At 41.4% G+C, this 21,634-nt stretch overlaps 2 protein-coding genes across 2 annotated transcripts in view; both read right to left on the reverse strand.

Moving 5' to 3' along the window:
• Positions 1 to 6,315, reverse strand: part of rin2a (Ras and Rab interactor 2a) — a 66,998-nt gene extending 60,683 nt beyond the window's left edge. Inside the window, exon 1 of the mRNA XM_055902350.1 lies at positions 5,994 to 6,315. The gene's annotated coding sequence lies outside the window, so the exon portion shown is untranslated. The remainder of the gene's footprint in view (positions 1 to 5,993) is intronic.
• Positions 6,316 to 14,873: 8,558 nt separating this feature from the next.
• On the reverse strand, positions 14,874 to 21,634 carry si:dkey-187a12.4 (uncharacterized). The gene is made up of 4 exons (XM_055902352.1): positions 21,178 to 21,634; positions 20,243 to 20,469; positions 19,947 to 20,106; positions 14,874 to 18,684 (listed from the first exon to the last, which is right to left on the reverse strand). Exons 1-4 carry the CDS (start codon positions 21,470 to 21,472, stop codon positions 18,491 to 18,493), a joined length of 876 nt encoding a protein of 291 aa, XP_055758327.1. The 5' UTR covers positions 21,473 to 21,634; the 3' UTR covers positions 14,874 to 18,490.

Here is a 21,634-nt window from a genome sequence, read left to right on the forward strand (position 1 = left end):
AGGTTTTCAGTCTAGTTTGGAAATCTATAGGGTGACAGCAACCAACTCTAGATAAACCTTTTTTTTATCAGAAACTGTAATAGTTGAACATTAGAACAGAAGTAATCTCTGTAAAAAATTGAACCACTCCTTAGATCACACATTCAAGTGAAGGTCTATCTGTGACTCCCTCTTATGACTCACCCAGCTGAACAGAAAGCTAACCTCCCAGTACCGAGTCACAATGAGCTTTGTTCCACCTGTATAACTCCTTTGTATTCTCCATACTTTCTCTAAATTCACAGGGTGAAATAACACACCGCTGATCACTTAGGGGCAATTTAGAGGGTGGTGAGCGTAAATTGGGATAAGTACACACAATATCTATATTCTATTTATATTATTAGTAAAAGTTGGTTATAGCCTTCTGGGGGCTATGTCTTCATATATCTTATCAGGCCCACTACAGTAGGCTTACTTCAATATTCCAATGTACAGTTTACACTTGTTGATTGCAGCACACCTTGCTTAACAACTCACACAATATTCCCCTGTTGCCATTTTGAACTTTGCTTAGTGCCTCTACTGTAGCACATTAATGACAGTCCATAGTCCTAGAGTGAATTGCACAGCATTGCAAACGTCTTCATACTTCTTCACATTTTATTGTGTTAAAGTGGGATTCAAATAGATTTAATTGTAATTTTTTGTCAACAATCTACAGAAGATACTCTGTCAGAGTGGAAGATTTTTTTTTTTTTAAAGATTCATAAACATTAAATAGCTAAAATAGTTGCTGCATAAGTATTCAGCTCCCTGAGTCAATACATGTTAGACACACCTTTGCTATCGATTACAGCTGTGAGTGTTTTTGAGTAAGTCTATAAGTGCTTTACACACCTGGATTGTGCAATATTTGCTCATTACAACTTGTTATATTTAAAGTCAAGCTCTGTCATTATGTTGGAGGAACACGGCTAGACAGCAATGTTCAAGTCTTGCCATAGATTTTCAAGCAGATTTAAGTCAGAACTGTAACTTGGCCCCTCAGGGACATTCACAGTCTTCTTGTAAGCAACTCCAGTGTAGATTTGGACTTGTGTTGTAAGTTGAGAGATGAATTCCTCTCCCAGAGGAATGGTTTTCTTCTAGGATTTCACCTGTGTTTAGATCCATCCTGTTTGTTTTTATCCTGAAAAACTCCCCAGTATTTGCCGATCTCAAGCATGCTTAATTTTTTTTTTTTTTTTTAAAGAGGCAGTGATGTCTTCTGTTTGCCCCAAACATAAGGCTTTGCATTTAGCCCAAAAAGTGTATTAATTTGCAGTATTACTTTAGTGCCTTGGTGCATACAAGATGCATGTTTTGGAGTAATATCCCCGAGCAGTTTCATACCTGTCCTGCAGCTCAGAAGGATGACTGTATCTTTGATGTGTCTGGGTGGTTTAATAAATCATCCACAGTAGGGCTGGGCGATACGACGATATATATCGCGTGACGATAGAAAAACATCTATCGTTTCATATTATGCTCTATCGCTTATTTCGTTGTGTCGCAAATCACACTCTTTACGGCAATATTTTTTGTCAATTGGACGACACGTGTTCTTCCACATGGCAATTTGCAACAAAAAAAACAAAAAAAGGAGGAGAGTGAAAGTGACACAGAGCACGGAGACAGAGCTCGTACCTAAAAGAGGGGCTACTTCCGTCGCATGGATGTGGTTTGGGTATGAAAAGTCTGACAGACCAGAAAATCGTCCTCTGCAAAATATGCCGCAGGCCGGTCCCGACAACAGCCTCAAACACCACTAACCTCTTTTACCACCTACACATGAATCATGTGAAACAGTACGGAGAGATTCTAAGATGAGACCCAAACAAGTACAGTAGAGTGCTCAAAACAAACCACCGACTCAGACGTTGCAAGAGGCTTTTGCCTGCAGCACGCCATATGGCAAAGAATCAAAGATGGAAAGAGATAACAGCTGCCTTTACAACTTACATCTGCAAAGATATGGCCCCAATTTACACGTCGAGAAACAGGGATTTAATGAGTTGGTGCTAACACTCGACCCAAGGTATTGATATACAGTTGAAGTCGGAAGTTTACACAGTCGTGCCCAAAAGTTTTGAGAATGACACAAATATTAATTTTCACAAAGTCTGTTGCCTCAGTGTCTTTAGATATTTTTGTCAGATGTTACTATGGAATACTGAAGTATAATTACAAGCATTTCATAAGTGTCAAAGGCTTTTATTGACAATTACATAAAGTTGATGCAAAGAGTCATTATTTGCAGTGTTGACCCTTCTTTTTCAAGACCTCTGCAATCCGCCCTGGCATGCTGTCAATTAACTTCTGGGCCACATCCTGACTGATGGCAGCCCATTCTTGCATAATCAATGCTTAAAGTTTGTCAGAATTTGTGGGGTTTTGTTTGTCCTCTTGAGGATTGACCACAAGATCTCAATGGGATTAAGGTATGGGGAGTTTCCTGGCCGTGGACACAAAATATCGATGTTTTGTTCCCCAAGCCACTTAGTTATCACTTTGCCTATGGAAAAGGTGCTCCATCATGCTGGAAAAAGGCATTGTTCATCACCAAACTGTTCATGGATGGTTGGGAGAAGTTGCTCTCGGAGGATGTGTTGGTACTATTCTTTATTCATGGCTGTGTTCTTAGGCAAAATTGTGAGTGAGCCCACTCCCTTGGCTGAGAAGCAACCCCACACATGAATGGTCTCAGGATGCTTTACTGTTGGCATGGCACAGGACTGATGGTAGCGTTCACCTTGTCTTCTCCAGACAAGCTTTTTTACGGATGCACCAAACAATCGGAAAGGGGATTCAGAGAAAATGACTTTACCCCAGTCCTCAGCAGTCCAATCCCTGTACCTTTTGCAGAATATCAGTCTGTCCCTGATGTTTTTCCTGGAGAGAAGTGGCTTCTTTGCTACCCTTCTTGACACCAGGCAATCCTCCAAAAGTCTTTGCCTCACTGTGCGTGCAGATGCACTCACACCTGCCTACTTCCATTCCTGAGCAAGCTCTGTACAGGTGGTGCCCCGATCCCGCAGCTGAATCAACTTTAGGAGACGGTCCTGGCGCTTGCTGGACTTTCTTGGGCGCCCTGAAGCGTTCTTCACAATAATTGAACCGCTCTCCTTGAAGTTCTTGATGATCCGATAAATGGTTGATTTAGGTGCAATCTTACTGGCAGCAATATCCTTGCCTGTGAAGCCTTTTTTGTGCAAAGCAATGATGACGGCACGTGTCTCCTTGCAGGTAACCATGGTTGACAGACGAAGAACAATGATTCCAAGCACTCCCTTCCTTTTGAAGCTTCCAGTCTGTTATTCGAACTCAATCAGCATGACAGAGTGATCTCCAGCCTTGTCCTCGTCAACACTCATACCTGTGTTAATGAGAGAATCACTGACATGATGTCAGCTGGTCCTTTTGTGGCAGGGCTGAAATGTAGTGAAAATGTTTTTTTGGGATTCAGGTCATTGCCTGGCAAAGAGGGACTTTGCATTTAATTGCAAATCATCTGATCACTCTTCATAACATTCTGGAGTATATGCAAATTGCCATCATACAAAATGAGGCAACAGACTTTGTGAAAACTAATATTTGTGTCATTCTCCAAACTTTTGGCGACGACTGTACACTTATGTTGGAGTTATTAAAACTCATTTTACAACCACTCCACAAATGTCTTGTTAACAAACTATAGTTTTGGCAAGTTGGTTAGGACATCTACTTTGTGCATGACACAAGTCATTTATCCAACAATTGTTTACAGACAGATTATTTCACTTATAATTCACTGTATCACAATTCCAGTGGGTCAGAAGTTTACATACACTAAGTTGACTGTGCCTTTAAACGGCTTGGAAAATTCCAGAAAATTATGTCATGGCTTTAGAAGCTTCTGATAGGCTATTTGACATAATTTGAGTCAATTGGAGGTGTACCTGTGGATGTATTTCAAAGCCTACCTTCAAACTCAGTGCCTCTGCTTGACATCATGGGGAAATCAAAAGAAACCTCTGGTTCATCCTTGGGATCAATTTAAAAATGCCTGAAGGTACCACGTTCATCTGTACAAACAATAGTACGCAAGCATAAACACCATTGGACAACGCAGCCATCATACCGCTCATCACAAAGCCCTGACCTCAATCCGACAGAACATTTGTGGGCCGAACTGAAAAAGAGTGTGCGAGCAAGGAGGCCTACAAACCTGACTCAGTTACACCAACTATGTCAGGAGGAATGGGCCAAGATTCACCCAACTTATTGTGGGAAGCTTGTGGAAGGCTACCCGAAACATTTGACCCAAGTTAAACACTTTAAAGGCAGTGCTACCAAATACCAATTGAGTATGTAAACTTCTGATCCACTGGGAATTTGATGAAAGAAATACAAGCTGAAATAAATCATTCTCTCTACTATTATTCTGACAATTCACATTCTTCAAATAAAGTGGTGATCTAACTGACCTAAAACAGGGAATTTACACAGGATTAAATGTCAGGACTTGTGAAAAACTGAGTTTAAATGTATGGGGTTAAGGTGTATGTAAACTTCTGACTTCAACTGTGTGATGTTTTAATGCAAAAATAACATGCAAAACAGGCAAGCCCCCAAAAATATATATTTTAGGCCTATATTTATTTTGTTTGCAACTATAGTTGAAATTTCTTCTATTTATCTTTTATACATTAATAATTTATATTTTGTTACATGCTTAATTGAAAATTTGCCCAAAGGTTGTAAATAAAAGGAGAAATAATTAAATGAGTAAGTACCATTTATTTGTTGAGTATAATTCAACATGTAATAAGAAAAAGGCCTTTACATGTGGTCATTTTATATAAACTATTCATATATTGAATTCACAGAAAATGTGCTACATCGTGATATGTATCATTATCGGGATATGAAATGACCTATATCGGGATATGAGACTTTGGCCATATCACCCAGCCCTAATCGACAGCATAATTATTAAAATGACCATGGTTAAAGATATATTCAATGTCTGATTTGTTATTGTTAGCCATCTACCAATCACTGCCCTTCTTTATGAGGCTTTCAAAAATCTCCCTGGTCTTTGTAGTCGAATTTGTGCTTGAAATGCAATAATTGACTGAGTGACATTATATATGTTGCATGTATGGGGGACCGAGGAAGGTTTAGTCATTAATAAAAAATCATGTCAACCATGTCAGTCATTTTTATTTTTACATCATTTTTCTTCCACTTTTACATTAGAGTATTTTGCGTAGATTGTTGACAATTAAATACATTTTAATTCCACTTTGTAACACAATCAAAAATAAAGACACCCAAGGGGTCTGAATGCTTTTCCAAGGCACTGTAATTGAGCAAATGAAGTTGGCCACTGTTCAATTTACAGTTACAATATCTCTATCCCTGACCGAAGTCTCTCAGCGCTCACTACATTGTATCTCTCTATCGAAGTTAAAACCGCAGGCAATAAATTGGTGGTGAATTACCACACCCTAGCCGTTATCGAATTACAGGACAATAGAATTAAAACTGCTAAATTCTATCTCCGCATCATTGCAAAATGTGTAGAATAGAATGAAATTCGCTTTCAAAATAGTATGAGATTAGCTTTTGGGGGGGGGGGGGGCTTGCTCGGCCTCGCTCCACTGTGTCCTAGCCTACAGCTTCAACAAACCCTTTTTTTTATATGTAAAATATATAAACACACTTTCACGCCATTTCGTAAGTGTCTCGAGCGACAAGTGTAGCTTAGTACAGTAGCGGAGGAAATATTCAGTTTCCATTCCTCAGAGAGAGATACGTGATGGAGGATTGTCAGGGACAATACTGGCAAACAAATGCAGTCGAACCTATTACTGTCAAAACATGCACTTTTAGACTGGCAGACAGGCTTGTTAGCATGAAAATTGAGAAATAATGAGAAAAAAAGTTGTGTGAGCTGAACCCTATTTGTCAACACACTGAAAACTTACCTCTTTCATAGGTGCACGCCCAGTCGGCAGAACTGAATTCCTAAACCGACAACCCTGCTGTAAGTAGGCCTATATAATAGCCTATCATTATGAAGTTAAAAAATAAGTAAAAAGTTATTTCTGTGTCATTGAAATGACGGTGTAGTTCATCGTAGAAAGTTGGGCTCCTTTCCCGAGTCGGCTCCGTCCAAGATTTGCCCTAGTGCCTTTCCATTTTCTTTCCTTCATCCACCGCGCAAGCGACCTCTCCAGGCATCAACGTCTGGAGAACAAAACAAAAGCCTGACGGAGTGGCAGGATAAGGAGTTTTGTATGTTCATTTGCAAACGCTACTTCTGCGCATGTGCATGTTTTTTTTTTAACGTAGCTGCTGTACTTAGTGCTCCGCTGCCGCCCACGTACTTGATTGCCTTTGTCTCGTCACAGAACTTTATGTTGTACTAAACTGTTCGAACTATTGCCTTCCCTCAGTAAGCTACTAAGCCAAAGTGCGATTTCCTACACACTTAATGTTGTTCACAAAACTGTTTTTAGCTATTTCATTCCATGCCTCATTAAGCATAAGAACGATTTCATGTTCTTTTTTCATGAGGGGATAAGTTATTCACATGTTTTACACAAAATACATTATCAACATGTTCGTACAAACAGTTCTCAGCATTGCAAACATAAGCACGAATCAAACAGGCAGTCTATTGATTTCATGTTCTTAGCTGCTGTGTTAGTTATTTACTCTGCCATGATATCAACGTATATGGCATAAATATGGCACTGGGCAACGATAACTACAATTTGGCAACAACTATAAAGATTAGCCTACATCACAGGTGTCAAACTCATTCCACGGGGGGCCGAGTGTCTGCGGGTTTTCGCTCCTCCCTTATACTTGATTGATGAATTAACATCACTAATTAGTTAGGAACTCCCCACACCTGGTTGTCTAGGGCTTTATTGAAAGGAAAAACCAAAAACCTGCAGACACTAGGCCCTCCGTGGAATGAGTTTGACACCCCTGGCCTACATCATCAGACCAAACGCTGGTTGTTTTTGCCCCGTGTAAGGAATGTGTTTTGCTTGTGTAACTGCAATATGCGTTACAGCAGACAGAAAGAGAAGGTTGTAACTTCATAAAAAAACTGAACAAAAATATCAACGCAACATGTAAAGTGTTGGTCCCTTGAGATGAAATAAAAGATCCCAGAAATGTTCCATATGCACAAAAAGCTTATTTTTCTAAAATGTTGTGTACAAATTTGTTAACATCCATATTAGTGAGAATTTCTCCTTTGCCAAGATAATCCATCCACCTGACAGGTGTCGCATATCAAGAAGCAAATTACACGACATGATCATTACACAAGTGCACCTTGTGCTGGGGACAATAAAAGGCCACTAAAATGTGTAGTTTTGTCACACAACACAATGCCACAGATGTCTCAAGTTTTGAGGGAGTATGCAATTGGCATGCTGACTGCAGGAATGTTCACCAGAGCTGTTGCCAGATAATTTCTCTAGTATAAGCCACATCCAACATCGTTTTAGAGAATTTGGCAGTGCGTCCAACTGGCCACACAACTGCAGACCACGTGTATGAGTTGAGCAATTTTCTGATGTCAATGTTGTGAACAGAGTACCCCATGGTGAAAGGTATAAGCAACAACGAACACAATTGCATTTTATCAATAGCAATTTGAATGCACAAAAATACTGTGACGAGATCCAATCAAATCAACATTGTATTTGTCACATGCGCTGACCACAACATGCGCCTTACAGTGAAATGCTTACTTACAAGCCCTTAACCCACAATGCAGTTAAGAAAAATACAAAAACCATATTTTTTTAAAGTAACAAATAATTAAAAAGCAGCAGTAAAATAACAATAGCGGGGGCTATATACAGGGGTCCTGAGGCCCATTTAAAAAAAAAATGTATCTGACCAACATATGCATATCTGTATTCCCAGTCATGTGAAAACTCCATATCGTAGCATATCTCAATGATCCGTAGGCACGGCCAAAATTTAATCCCTGTTGCCTTTCACGTCACGTCTTCACCTGGAATTACGGTTTTTATTCGATGGAATACATCGTTTTTGTCAGACTATTTGACTTTTTGTAGCATGTTAGCATAATTAGGTTACGGTTAGGTAAAATGCAAAAAATAAATCGAACTTTGATTTGATTTTAATTTCACAAAAGCTGTTTCCATTCTAGCCACGTTCTGGAATTACTTAGGCAGGGGTACTTGTTATTTTATACCTCAATCAGACAGAGAAGAAGAGGAAGAGGGTTAGGCCCAACTCAGCAGAAAAGTTATCTTTCATTGTTTTGCCTACCAAGCAAGGAATTTTTGTATGGACGTCAATGAGACAATGTCAAATTTGGTCAGCAAAAAAAGTATGGCTTATTTGCTATGTGAGGTTAATTTGATCAAATACATTTTTTGCAGTGCTTAAGTTGTTACGAGTGTACTGACATAAGTAGGACACGTGACATCCCTGCAACTTTAAGAAAAAAACGTTTATATCGGAGCTGTCTCAAGATGGCTATGCATATCCATGGCATGAAGCTAGTAGCATAGCATCTCTCTCAATTGAATACAGGCTGTTAAAGTCAACAACCCTCATCGAATATTTAAAAAATACTTAGATGTATCAGGGAGGTGGGAGGTGTCCAAGAACCCGATGGTCACTCTGACAGAGCTCCAGAGTTCCTCAGTAGAGATGGGAGAACCTTCCAGAAGGTCTCTGCAGCACTCCACCAATCAGGCCTTTATGGGAGTGGCCAGACAGAAGCGACGCCTCAGTAAAAAGCATGACAGCCCGCTTGGAGTATGCCAAAAGGCACCTAAAGAACTCTCAGACCATGAGAAACCAGATTATCTGGTCTGATGAAACCAAGATGGAACTTTTTGACCTGAATGCCAAGCGTCACGTCTGGAGGAAACCTGTCACCGTCCCTAGGGTGAAGCATGGTGGTGGCAGCATCATGCTGTGGGGATGTTGTTCAGTGGCAGGGACTGGGAGACTAGTCAGGATCGAGGGAAAGATGAATGGAGCAAAGTACAGAGAGATCCTTGATGAAAATCTGCTCCAAAGCTCTCAGGACTTCAGACTGGGGCAAAGGTTCTCCTTCCAACAGGACAACAACCCTAAGCACACAGCCAAGACAATGCAGGAGTGGTTTCGGGACAAGTCTCTGAATGTCCTTGAGTGGCCCAGTCAGAGCCCAGACCTGAAAATAGCTGTGCAGCGACGCTCCCAATCTAACCTGACAGAGCTTGAGAGGATCTGCAGAGAATAATGGAAGAAACTCCCCAAATACAGGTGTGCCAAACTTGTAGCGTCTTACTCGAGGCTGTAACCGCTGCCAAAGGTGCTTCAACAAAGTACTGAGTAAAGGGTCTGAATACTTATGTACATAAGGTATTTCTGTTTTAAATTTATTTGCAAACATTTCTAAAAAACAGTTTTTCAATTTTGTCATTATGGGGTTTTGTGTGTAGATTGATGAGGGAAACAGAGTATTTAATCCATTTTAGAATAAGGCAGTATTCTATATATTGGCTGGTGTATTTACGGACATATTCAATCTCTCCCTATCCCAGTCTGCTGTCCCCACAGTCTTCAAGATGGCCACCATTGTTCCTTTACTCAAGAAGGCAAAGGTAACTGAACTAAATGACTATCGCCCCATAGTACTCACTTCTGTCATCACGAAGTGCTTTGAGAGACGAGTCAAGGATCATATCACCTCCACCTGACCTGTCACCCTAGACCCACTTCAATTTGCTTAGCGCCCCAATAAGTCCACAGACGATGCAATCGCCATTACACTGCCCTATCCCATCTGGACAAGAGGAATATCTATGTAAGAATGCTGTTCATTGACGATAGCTCAGCATTCAATACCATAGTACCCTCCAAGCTCATCATTAAGCTTGAGGCCTTGGGTCTCAACCCCGCCCTGTACAATTGGGTCTTACAACGACGAGACAGCCTACAGGGAGGAGATGAGGGCACTCGGAGTGTGGTGTCAGGAAAACAATTTCTCACTCATCGTAAACAAAACAAAGAAGATGTTCGTGGACTTCAGGAAACAGCAGAGGGAGCAGGCCCCCTATCCACATCGACAGAACAACATCGGAGAAGGTGGAAAGTTAAGTTCCTCGGCCTACACATCACAGACAAACTGAAATGGTCCAGCCATTCAGACAGTGTGGTGAAGAAGGCGCAACAGCGCCTCTTCAACCTCAGGAGGCTGAAGAAATTTGTCTTGTCACCTAAAACCCTCACAAACTTTTACAGATGCACAGCATACCACTGCTGGCTTGCTTCTGAAGCTAAGCAGGGTTGGTCCTGGTCAGTCCCTGGATGGGAGACCAGATGCTGCTGGAAGTGGTGTTGGAGGGCCAGTAGGAGGCACTCTTTCCTCTGGTCTAAAAAATATCCCAATGCCCCAGGGCAGTGATTGGGGACACTGCCCTGTGTAGGGTGCCGTCTTTCGGATGGGACGTTAAACGGGTGTCCTGACTCTCTGAGGTCATTAAAGATCCCATGGCACTTATCGTAAGAGTAGGGGTGTTAACCCCGGTGTCCTGGCTAAATTCCCAATCTGGCCCTCAAACCATCATGGTCACTTAATAATCCCCAGTTTACAATTGGCTCATTCATCCCCCTCCTCTCCCCTGTAACTATTCCCCAGGTCGTTGCTGCAAATGAGAACGTGTTCTCAGTCAACTTACCTGGTAAAATAACGGTAAAATAAAAAATTGAGAGCATCCTGTCGAGCTGTATCACCACCTGGTACGGTAACTGCACCGCCCACAACCGCAGAGCTCTCCAGAGGTTGGTGCGGTCTGCACAACACATCAACGGGGGCAAACTACCTGCCCTCCATGACACCTACAACACCCGATGTCACAGGAAGGACAAAAAGATCATCAAGGACATCAACCACCTGAGCCACTGCCTGTTCACCCCGCTACCATCCAGAAGGCGAGGTCAGTACAGGTGCATCAAAGCTGGGACCGAAAGACTGAAAAATAGCTTCTATCTCAAGGCCACCAGACTGTTAAACAGCCATCACTAACACAGAGAGGCTGCTGCCTACATATAGACTTGAAATCATTGGCCACTTTAGTAAATGGATCACTAGTCACTTTAATAATACCACTTTAATAATGTTTACAGATCTTGCATTACTCATCTCATATGTATATACTTTATTTTATACCATCTTTTGCATCTTGCCTATGCGCGCTGTCATTGCCTATCCATATATTTATATGTATATATTCTTATTCCATTCTTTTTTTACTTAGATTTGTGTGTATTAAGTATTTGTTGTGGAATTGTTAGATTACATGTTAGATATTTCTGCACTGTCGGAACTAGAAGCACAAGCATTTTTCTACACTTTCAATAATATCTGCTAACCATGTGTGTGTGACCAATAACATTTGTAATGTAACAAAATGAGGAAAAAGTGAAGGGGTCTGAATACTTTCCGAATGCACTGTATATACACTCACCAGACAGTTTATTAGGTACACTACCCTGTTCAAGAAAATGTATCGCTCATACAGACAGAGTCACATGGCAGTAGCTTGCTAAATAAAGCAGGCAGACAGGCATCGAGGCATTCAGTTACTGTTCGATTACATACAGTTACTGTTCAATGCGACTTTGAGCGTGGTATGATCGTCATTGCCAGGCACACCGGATCCAGTATCTCAGAAATGGCTCCCCTTTTCATGCACAACAATGTCTAGGGCAGGGTTATTCAAATCTTATTCTATGAGGTCCGGAGCCTGCTGGTTTTCATTTCTACCTGATAATTAACGGCACCCACATAGTGTCCCAGGTATAAATCAGTGGAACTGGCTTCGAGGTCCACAGTTGAGTTTGAGGGGTGTAGTCAGTGGCAGTCCTGTGGGCTGGTGATCGCGGTGAGGTTATGGTATGAGCAGGCATAAGCTATGGACACAAACACAATTGCATTTTATCGATGGCAATTTGAATGCAGAGATACCGTGACGAAATCCTGAGGACCATTGTCGTGCCAATCATCCGCCGCCATCACCTCATGTTTTATCATGGTAAGGTACAGTTGTCGGAAGTTTACATACACTTAGGTTGGAGTCATTAAAACTAGTTTTTCAACCTCTCCACAAATTACTTGTTAACATACTATAGTTTTGGCAAGTCGGTTAGGACATCTACTTTGCGCATGACTAGTAATTTTTCCAACAATTGTTTACAGACAGATTATTTCACTTATAATTCACTGCATCACAATTCCAGTGGGTCAGAAGTTAACATACACTAACCTTTAAACAGCTTGGACAATTCAAGAAATTATGTCATGGCTTTAGAAGCTTCTGATAGGCTAATTGACATAATTTGGGTCAATTGCTTGACATCATGGTGAAATCAAAAGAAATCAGCCAAGAATTCAGAAAAGAATTGTAGACCTGGGTCTGGTTCATCCTTGGGAGCAATTTCCAAACGCCTGAACGTTCATCTGTACAAACAATAGTATGCAAGTATAAACACCATGGGTTCACGCAGCCGTCATACCGCTCAGGAAGGACACGCGTTCTATCTCATAGAGAAGAACGTGCTTTGGTGCGAAAAGTGCAAATCAATCCCAGAACAGCAGCAAAGGACCTTGTGAAGATAGTGTAGGAAACAGGTACAAAATTATCTATATCCACAGTAAAACGAGTCCTATATCGACATAACCTGAAAGGCCGCTCAGCAAGGAAGAAGCCACTGCTCCAAACCCGCCATAAAAACGCCAGACTACGCTTTGCAACTGCACTGGGGACAAAGATCGTACTTTTTGGAGAAATGTCCTCTGGTCTGATGAAACAAAAATAGAACTGTTTGGCCATAATGACCATCGTTATGTTTGGAGGAAAAAGGGGGATGCTTGCAAGCTGAAGAACACCATCCCAACCGTGAAGCACGGGGGTGGCAGCATCATGTTGTGAGGGTGCTTTGCTGCAGGAGGGACTGGTGCACCTCACAAAATTGATGGCATCATGAGGATGGACAATTATGTGGATATATTGAAGCATTATCTCAAGACATCAGTCAGGCAGTTAAAGCTTGGTCGCAAATGGGTCTTCCAAATGGACAATGACCCCAAGCATATTTCCAAAGTTGTGGCAAAATGGCTTAAGGACAACAATGTCAAGGTATTGGAGTGGCCATCACAAAGCCCTAACCTCAAACCTATAGAAAATTTGTGGGCTGAACTGAAAAAGCGTGTGCAGGCAAGGAGGCCTACAAACCTGACTCAGTTACACCAGCTCTGTCAGGAGGAATGGGCCAAGATTCACCCAACTTATTGTGGGAAGCTTGCGGAAGGCTACCCGAAATGTTTTACCCAAGTTAAACAATTTAAAGGCAAAGCTATAAAATACTAATTTAGTGTATGTAAACTTCTGACCCACTGGGAATGTGAAAGAAATAAAAGCTGAAATAAATCCTTCTCTCTATTATTCTGACATTTCAAATTCTTAAAAAAAAGTGGTGATCCTAACTGACCTAAAACAGGGATTTTTTACTAGGATTAAATGTCAGGAATTGTTAAAAACTGAGTTTACATACACCTTAGCCAAATGCATTTAAACTTCCGACTTCAACTGTATCTGTGACCAACAGATGCATATCTGCATTCCCAGTCTTGTGAAATCCATAGATTAGAGCCTAATGAATTTATTTAAATTGACTGATTTCCTTATATGAACTGTGACTAAGTAAAATCTTTCAAATTGTTGCACGTTGAGTTAATATTTTAGTTCATTAAACATTGACAGGCAGTCGTGTAAACTTTAACTAAAAATATTTAACTAAATTGAACAAAAAATCCTTTAAAGTATTACTTAAGTCATTTTTTGGGGGTATCTGTACTTTACTATTTACATTTTTGGAAACTTTTACTGTCACTTCACTACATTCCTAAAGAAAATGATGTACTTTTTACTCCATACATTTTCCCTGATACCCAAAAGTACTCGTAACATTTTGACAGGGAAATGCTCCAATTCACATACTTATCAAGAGAACATCCCTGGTCATCCCTACTGTCTCTGACTCGGCGGACTCACTTAACACAAATGCTTAGTTTGTAAATTATGTCTGAGTGTTGTAGTGTGACCCTGGCTATCGTTAATAAAAAATTAAAATTGTGCAATCTGGTTTGCTTAATAAGGAATTTTTAATTATTAATACTTTTACTTTTGATACTTAAGTACATTTTAGCAATTCCATTTTATTTTGATACTTAAGTATATTTAAAACCCAAATACTTTTAAACTTTAACTGAAGTAGTATTTTACTGGGTGACTTTCACTTGAGTCATTTTCTATTAATGTATTTTTACTTTTACTCAAGTATGACAATTGAGTACTTTTTCCACAATTCTGTAGAATACAAATGTATAAGCACTTTTTGAATGTGCAAATGCACGTTCCAGGTGTAAATGTTAGGGATTTCTGATCATTTGCTCACAAATCGATAAAATTGTAGTTTTATTTGTGCGTTGTTGAATCGTTAATGTATTTGTGAGTTATCTTGAATATACACACAGATCTTGGAAGACATACTTGGCAAATAAACAAATCTCACTCCATACAGGTCAGCCCAAAAAAGTTTGATGAACCGCACTCCAACAATAAACTGATGTTAATTTCCAACTTTTAGCTCCATTATTCTTTATCACCTTCGTCCACTCATTCTTACCAACAGAAACATTTTTTTTGCTAATGCCAATGTTCTGGCCAGGGTCATTCACCCCACTTTGTTGGGATTGTATTGTATTCTAGCAAAAGACCCACGTTTTCATTACAAAAACAAGGAAACAGGAATGAATGAGAAATATGTATTTTCAAAAATGTATTTATGGACATTTACAATGTATTATGTCTGTTACAAGAAAGCTTATATGGACATTTATATGACTAACATAGTAATTTGCTCTGACATTCAATCATAACACTGAGTGACAATGTGCAGAAAGGTGGTGATTTGAATAACCTGGAAGCCTGGGTTTTCATGATGAAAACATATGCCTACTACAAACTGTAACGTCCATGGCATATTATGAGCTATGCAGGCCAAATGGGTTAACTATATATTTGCCAATACTCTCATTAGAAGAATTAGGCCAAATCTGCAGGAAAGCTTCCTAATCAGTACCTTCAAAGCATTAAATGCAATACAACTTTTATCAACAGGTTTTGCAGCATATTTGGTTTGAATTAATTACACAGGTATTAACAGAGATAGCACACCACACCGGACAGATCTGTGATGGTGAGGAGCTTCATAGGGTGTGTCTATTGGAGACGGTGCATAGTGGGCAGAATTTTGAGAACTGTGTGAGAAACTGGACTTTGAGTAGAAATCCTCAATTTATATCAATGCATGATTCATGCAGGGGTCCAAGTTACTTTTTTTATTTATTTTTATTTTATTTTAATTTTTCTCCCCTTTTCTCCCCAATTTTCGTGGTATCCAATCGCTAGTAATTACTATCTTGTCTCATCGCTACAACTCCCGTACGGGCTCGGGAGAGACGAAGGTCGAAAGCCATGCGTCCTCCGAAGCACAACCCAACCTAGCCGCACTGCTTCTTTAACACAGCGCGCCTCCAACCCGGAAGGCAGCCGCACCAATGTGTCGGAGGAAACACCGTGTACCTGTCCCCCTTGGTTAGCGCGCACTGCGCCCGGCCCGCCACAGGAGTCGCTGGAGCGCGATGAGACAAGGATATCCCTACCGGCCAAACCCACCCTAACCCGGACGACGCTAGCCCAATTGTGCGTCGCCCCACGGACCTCCCGGTCGCGGCCGGCTGCGACAGAGCCTGGGCGCGAACCCAGAGACTCTGGTGGCGCAGTTAGCACTGCGATGCAGTGCCCTAGACCACTGCGCCACCCGGGAGGCCGGGTCCAAGTTACTTAAGTAGATCACAGGTTCGGCCCTGTATGAAGTAATATGGGCCAACCTGCATGTATTCATTTAGGTCTTATTTTACAAAATGTAACAAACTTAAAGAAAATACATCAATTTTAAACACTGGAATATATTTAAATACCGTAAAACTTCAATTAAAAGCTGAGTATCAAATAGCCGCATGTTCCTTTTAATAGCAGGGCAAAGACACATTTCAGCAAATAAACACCTGTTTCACCTGTTTATGGAGGTTACCATGAATTGTTTACGAGGATTCGTTGGATTTGTTACATTACATCATTGTTTAATGACTTTTAAAAACAGTAATCATACATTTTTAATCGCTGGTAAGTAACAGCTGCTAGCTAACTGGCAAGCACAAAAACAGTCAACTTCAGGAGTAGACCTCCAGAAATGTTGGTTGCCCTCTAGTGGCGAAAGTAAGAACTGAAAATGCAATCAGAGGAGAATAATTACAGTCGTGGCCAAAAGTTGAGAATGACACAAATATTAATTTTCACTAAGTCTGCTGCCTCAGTTTGTATGATGGCAATTTGCATATACTCCAGAATGTTATGAAGAGTGATCAGATAAATTGCAATTAACTGCAAAGTCCCTCTTTGCCATGCAATGAACTGAATCCCCCCAAACAAATTCATTGCATTTCAGCCCTGCCACAAAAGGACCAGCTGACATCATGTCAGTGATTCTCTCGTTAACACAGGTGTGAGTGTTGACGAGGACAAGGCTGGAGATCACTCTGTCATGCTAATTGAGTTCAAATAACAGACTGGAAGCTTCAAAAGGAGGGTGGTGCTTGGAATCATTGTTCTTCCTCTGCCAACCATGGTTACCTGCAAGGAAACACGGGCCGTCATCATTGCTTTGCACAAAAAGGGCTTCACAGGCAAGTATATTGCTGCCAGTAAGTTTGCACCTAAATCAACCATTTATCGGCTCATCAAGAACTTCCAAGGAGAGCGGTACAATTGTTGTGAAGGCGGCTTCAGGGCGCCCAAGAAAGCCCAGCAAGAGCCAGGACCATCTCCTAAAGTTGATTCAGCTGCGGGATCGGGGCACCACCAGTACAGAGCTTGCTCAGGAATAGCAGCAGGCAGGTGTGAGTGCATCTGCACACACAGTGAGGCAAAGACTTTTGGAGAATGGCCTGGTGTCAAGAAGGGCAGCAAAGAAGCCACTTCTCTCCAGGAAAAACATCAGGGACAGACTGATATTCTGCAAAAGGTACAGGGATTGGACTGCTGAGGACTGGGGTAAAGTCATTTTCTTTGATGAATCCCCTTTCCGATTGTTTGTGGCATCCGGAAAAAAAGCCTGTCCGGAGAAGAGAAGGTGAGCGCTACCATCAGTCCTGTGTCATGCCAACAGTAAAGCATCCTGAGACCATTCATGTGTGGGGTGGGCTCACTCACAATTTTGCCTAAGAACACAGCCATGAATAAAGAATGGTACCAACACATCCTCCGAGAGCAACTTCTTCCAACCATCCAGGAACAGTTTGGTGACGAACAATGCCTTTTCCAGCATGATGGAGCACCTTGCCATAAGGCAAAAGTGATAACTAAGTGGCTCGGGGAACAAAACATCAATATTTTGGGTCCATGGCCAGGAAACTCCCCAGACCCTAATCCCATTAAGAACTTGTGGTCAATCCTCAAGAGTCGGGTGGACAAACAAAAACCCCACAAATTCTGACAAACTTTAAGCATTGATTATGCAAGAATGGGCTGCCATCAGTCAGGATGTGGCCCAGAAGTTAATTGACAGCATGCCAGGGCAGATTGCAGAGGTCTTGAAAAAGAAGGGTCAACACTGCAAATTGCATCTTTGCATCAACTTGATGTAATTGTCAATAACATTGACACGTATGAAATGCTTGTCATTATACTTCAGTATTCCATAGTAACATCTGACAAAAATATCTAAAGATACTGAAGCAGAAAACTTTGTGGAAATTAATATTTTTGTCATTCTCAAAACTTTTGGCCACGACTGTATTCGGTCAAGGAAAATTCCCCCTCCCCCCAAAATAGAGGTATACTAAGACAAAAAAACATGACGTGTGTAAATGATAACAGTGCAGGAAATACCGAAATTTATTCAGATGGAAATTAAAGCTGAAATTAAACAATTAACTATGTAAATAAGAAACTGCTTGTTGGGATCCAGAGTGGCGCAGCGGTCTAAGGCACTGCGTCTCAGTGCAAGAGGCATCACTACAGTCCCTGGTTCGATTCCAGGCTGTATCACATCCGGCCGTGATTGGGAGTCCCATAGGGTGGCGCACAATTGGCCCAACGTCGTCCGGGTTTGGCCGGGGTAGGGCGTCGTTGTAAAAAATGATTTGCCTAGTTAAATAAAAGGGTAAACTTTTTTTTTTTTTTTTACTCTGTATGCATTAAGGAAATAAATGCCTGTCTCTAATAAGCACCTGTTGTGTTCAATGATTTAAGCAAATAAATGCCCGGGCTATGTAATTGAAGTTTTACGGTAAGCTGGTTGAGCGTTACTGTGGATGTGTAGGCAGATGTGTAGGCAGACCTACACATTCATTTGGACACAGGAAGTCAACAGGTGGTTTGTAAAGCCGTCGACCACTCCCTCCCTGTCTGAACGGGGTGTACCGCAGCCATTTCTTCACCACATCTGCAAACTGATGATGTGTGGCCTCTTTGCCCACAGGGGTTCTTTTCAGGGCACCTAAAGTGACAGAAGTAGAGGTCAGTGCTGCATCCAAATTAACTTCCGAGGTTTACTTTCCAAATGTCTCTTTTTGTCTGTATGGAGACTGGTCGGAATCCTTCTAATGATCCATCCATCTATCCATGCATCCCTCCCAGTATGGGTAAGGTACACACACACTACCGTTCAAAGGTTTGGGGTCACTTAGAAATGTCCTTGTTTTTGAAAAAAAGAAAAAAAAAGAAAAGTTGATTAAAAAATCTAATTGATCAGAAATAGACATTGTTAATGTTGTAAATGACTATTGTAGCTGGAAACTGCAGCTTCGTTTAAATAGTGACTGCAAAACACAAGTCTCAACGTCAACAAAACGTGACTCCGGGATGCTGGCCTTCGAGACAGAGTTGGAAAGAAAAAGCCATCTCTCAGACTGGCCAATAAAAAGAAAACATTATGATGGGCAAAAAAACACAGACACTGGACAGAGGAACTCTGCCTAGAGCGGCCAGCATCCCGGAGTCACTTCTTCACTGTTGACATTAAGACTGGTGTTTTGCGGGTACTATTTAATGAAGCTGCCAGTTGAGGACTTGTGAGATGTCTGTTTCTCAAACTAGACACCAATGTACTTGCTCAGTTCTCTTGCTCAGTTGTGCACCGGGTCCTCCCACTCCTATCTATTCTGGTTAGAGACAGTTTGCGCTGTTCTGTGAAGGGAGTAGTACACAGCGTTGTACGAGATCTTCAGTTTCTCTGCGATTTCTCGTATGGAATAGCCTTAATTTCTCAGAACAAGAATAAACTGACGAGTTTCAAAAGAAAGTTTTTTGTTTCTGTCCATTTTGAGCCTGTAACCCAACCCCCAAATGCTGATGCTCCAGATACTCAACTAGTCTAAAGGCTAGTTTTATTGCTTCTTTAAATCAGAACAACAGTTTTCAGTTGTGCTAACATAATTGCAAAAGGGTTTCCTAATGATCAATTAGCCTTTTAAAATGATAAACTTGGATTAGCTAACACAACGTGCCATTGGAACACAGGAGTGATGGTTGCTGATAATGGGCCTCCGTACGCCTATGCAGATATTCCATTAAAAGTCTGCAGTTTCCAGCTACAATAGTCATTTACAACATCAACAATGTCTACACTGTATTTCTGATCAATTTGATGTTATTTTTAAATTGACATTTTTTTGTTGCTTTTCTTTAAAAACAAAGACATTTCTAAGCGACCCCAAACTTTTGAGCGGTAGTGTACATATATCTTTTATAGGGTCTTACGGAAGAGAACCCCTTGGAGGCGGGTGTTTCTGAAGCTCCTTTTCTGGCCGCGGCCCACCCAGTTGAGCTCAGAGCCCACAGCGAAAGATAGCACAGCCTGCATGAGCCTTCGCACCGCATCATCCACTGTGGCCCCGCCCATCCGTGACAGGTGAGACACCTGTCATATATATATATATATACACACACACGCCATTAATAACACAATCACTTACCATTATGTAACAGTATTATACCACAGTAGGTAGTGTGCTTGTTGCTGGTTCAAGCCCTATCGGGTCACTCGGTCCACCTACCATTCTCTTCTGTGCTCCGGCATCCTCCAGGTGCCTCTCTGTGTCATCTAGCTGCTCCATGGTCCTCAGCGGGATGTCGATGTCTAGAGCCTCCACCTCCTCCTCTGCCTCCGTAAAGCTCTGGCCCTGAACCCTGGCCTGCAGCTCCCTCAACACTGACCACTGTCTCTGCTGCTCCTCCTTGATCTCCACCAGCAAGGAGATGATCTTACGCTGGGCAGCCGTCTCTGAGGAACAGTGGACAGGAACGGATTTGGGATGACACCAGGGTCAAGGTAGGGGCCCCAAAAAGTTGTGTTGGTCAGTTAGTTTGTTGATTTTTCATATTGTGTCACATTTTAGAACAGTAACAGAGCTGGTGTTGTTAGTCATTTCCCCCATCAATCTAAAACAGAGTGTAAGCGTCATTGGCTACTGTAGCTTACTCTTCATTCAACTTTTCTTTTGTTGCTACGACTAGTTCCTGCAAAGATGCTGGGAAATGCTAGAAGTGCAGCAGTTAATGTCAGGAACCTCTTTGCGCGGTTCAAAACATGGACTTATTATCTTTCAGAGTTATCTGGCGTTTGTAGAACCACCTGCAACTGGACATTTATAAGACTAATGTTTTCCAGAATCGAGAATTGAGTGTCGGCAACACCAGATTAGTTGAAAAATCGATGGCGACGTTTTGTATAGGCAAACCTGTAACGTCCAGTACTGGACAACAAACATCTTTGGTTATATCACATTCTGGCGTACAAACTGTAGCAATTAAAACATTTAGCCTGAGATCGATTTGATTAATCCTGCGAATCTGATTGGTCACACAGCTGAAAAATGTATGTAATTATTCGTTTTTTTTCGCTGCTTGTTACTTCCAAGTAGGCTAGATACAAAACAAAGTGAAGAATTCGGTAATATTAGAACTACATTTAATCAGGGTAAAACGTTACCTGCTGATGACGAGGTGCCAGGCATCAACAACTTTTCCCCAACACCACCCGTGCTAAACGTCGCACTCAGCGACTCAACGTCAAAGTTGACATCAGGTCGTCTTGAAATATCATCTTTGGGAATATCCTCCGAGCGTCTCGAGACATGTTCCGCAAGATTGTTCATTTCGTCGGACACAGCTGAAAGTCTCTGCTGGAGTGTTTCTAGAGCTATGTCTGCCATGTGTTTGTTGACCAAACCTTCCATACGTCGCTGCATCGCCCAGCTAGAAGTATCTCCATTATTATGCTCCATAAAATTCCTCAAACAGTCGACCTCCTAAACTTTAGTTTAAACCAACAAAAACCTTTCTACAATGTCTTTCTATCGTTCAAGGTAAACGCAAATGTGGACTAGTGAGGGAAAAACGGAAGTGGTTATCAAACAGTCCACAGCCAGAGCACGATATCACGTTGC

Source organism: Salvelinus fontinalis, chromosome 37 (genome assembly GCF_029448725.1).
Source record: "Salvelinus fontinalis isolate EN_2023a chromosome 37, ASM2944872v1, whole genome shotgun sequence".
NCBI lineage: Eukaryota > Metazoa > Chordata > Actinopteri > Salmoniformes > Salmonidae > Salvelinus > Salvelinus fontinalis.

Bases quoted from the DNA above. Each gene is read 5' to 3' on its own strand.
- si:dkey-187a12.4 (XM_055902352.1), bottom strand. From the start codon at position 21,472: ATGGAGCATAATAATGGAGATACTTCTAGCTGGGCGATGCAGCGACGT. The intron at 20,470-21,177 runs GTAACGTTTTAC...ACTGTTCCTCAG, and splicing joins TGGCACCTCGTCATCAGCAG to AGACGGCTGCCCAGCGTAAG. The intron at 20,107-20,242 runs GTAGGTGGACCG...TATATATGACAG, and splicing joins CCGGAGCACAGAAGAGAATG to GTGTCTCACCTGTCACGGAT.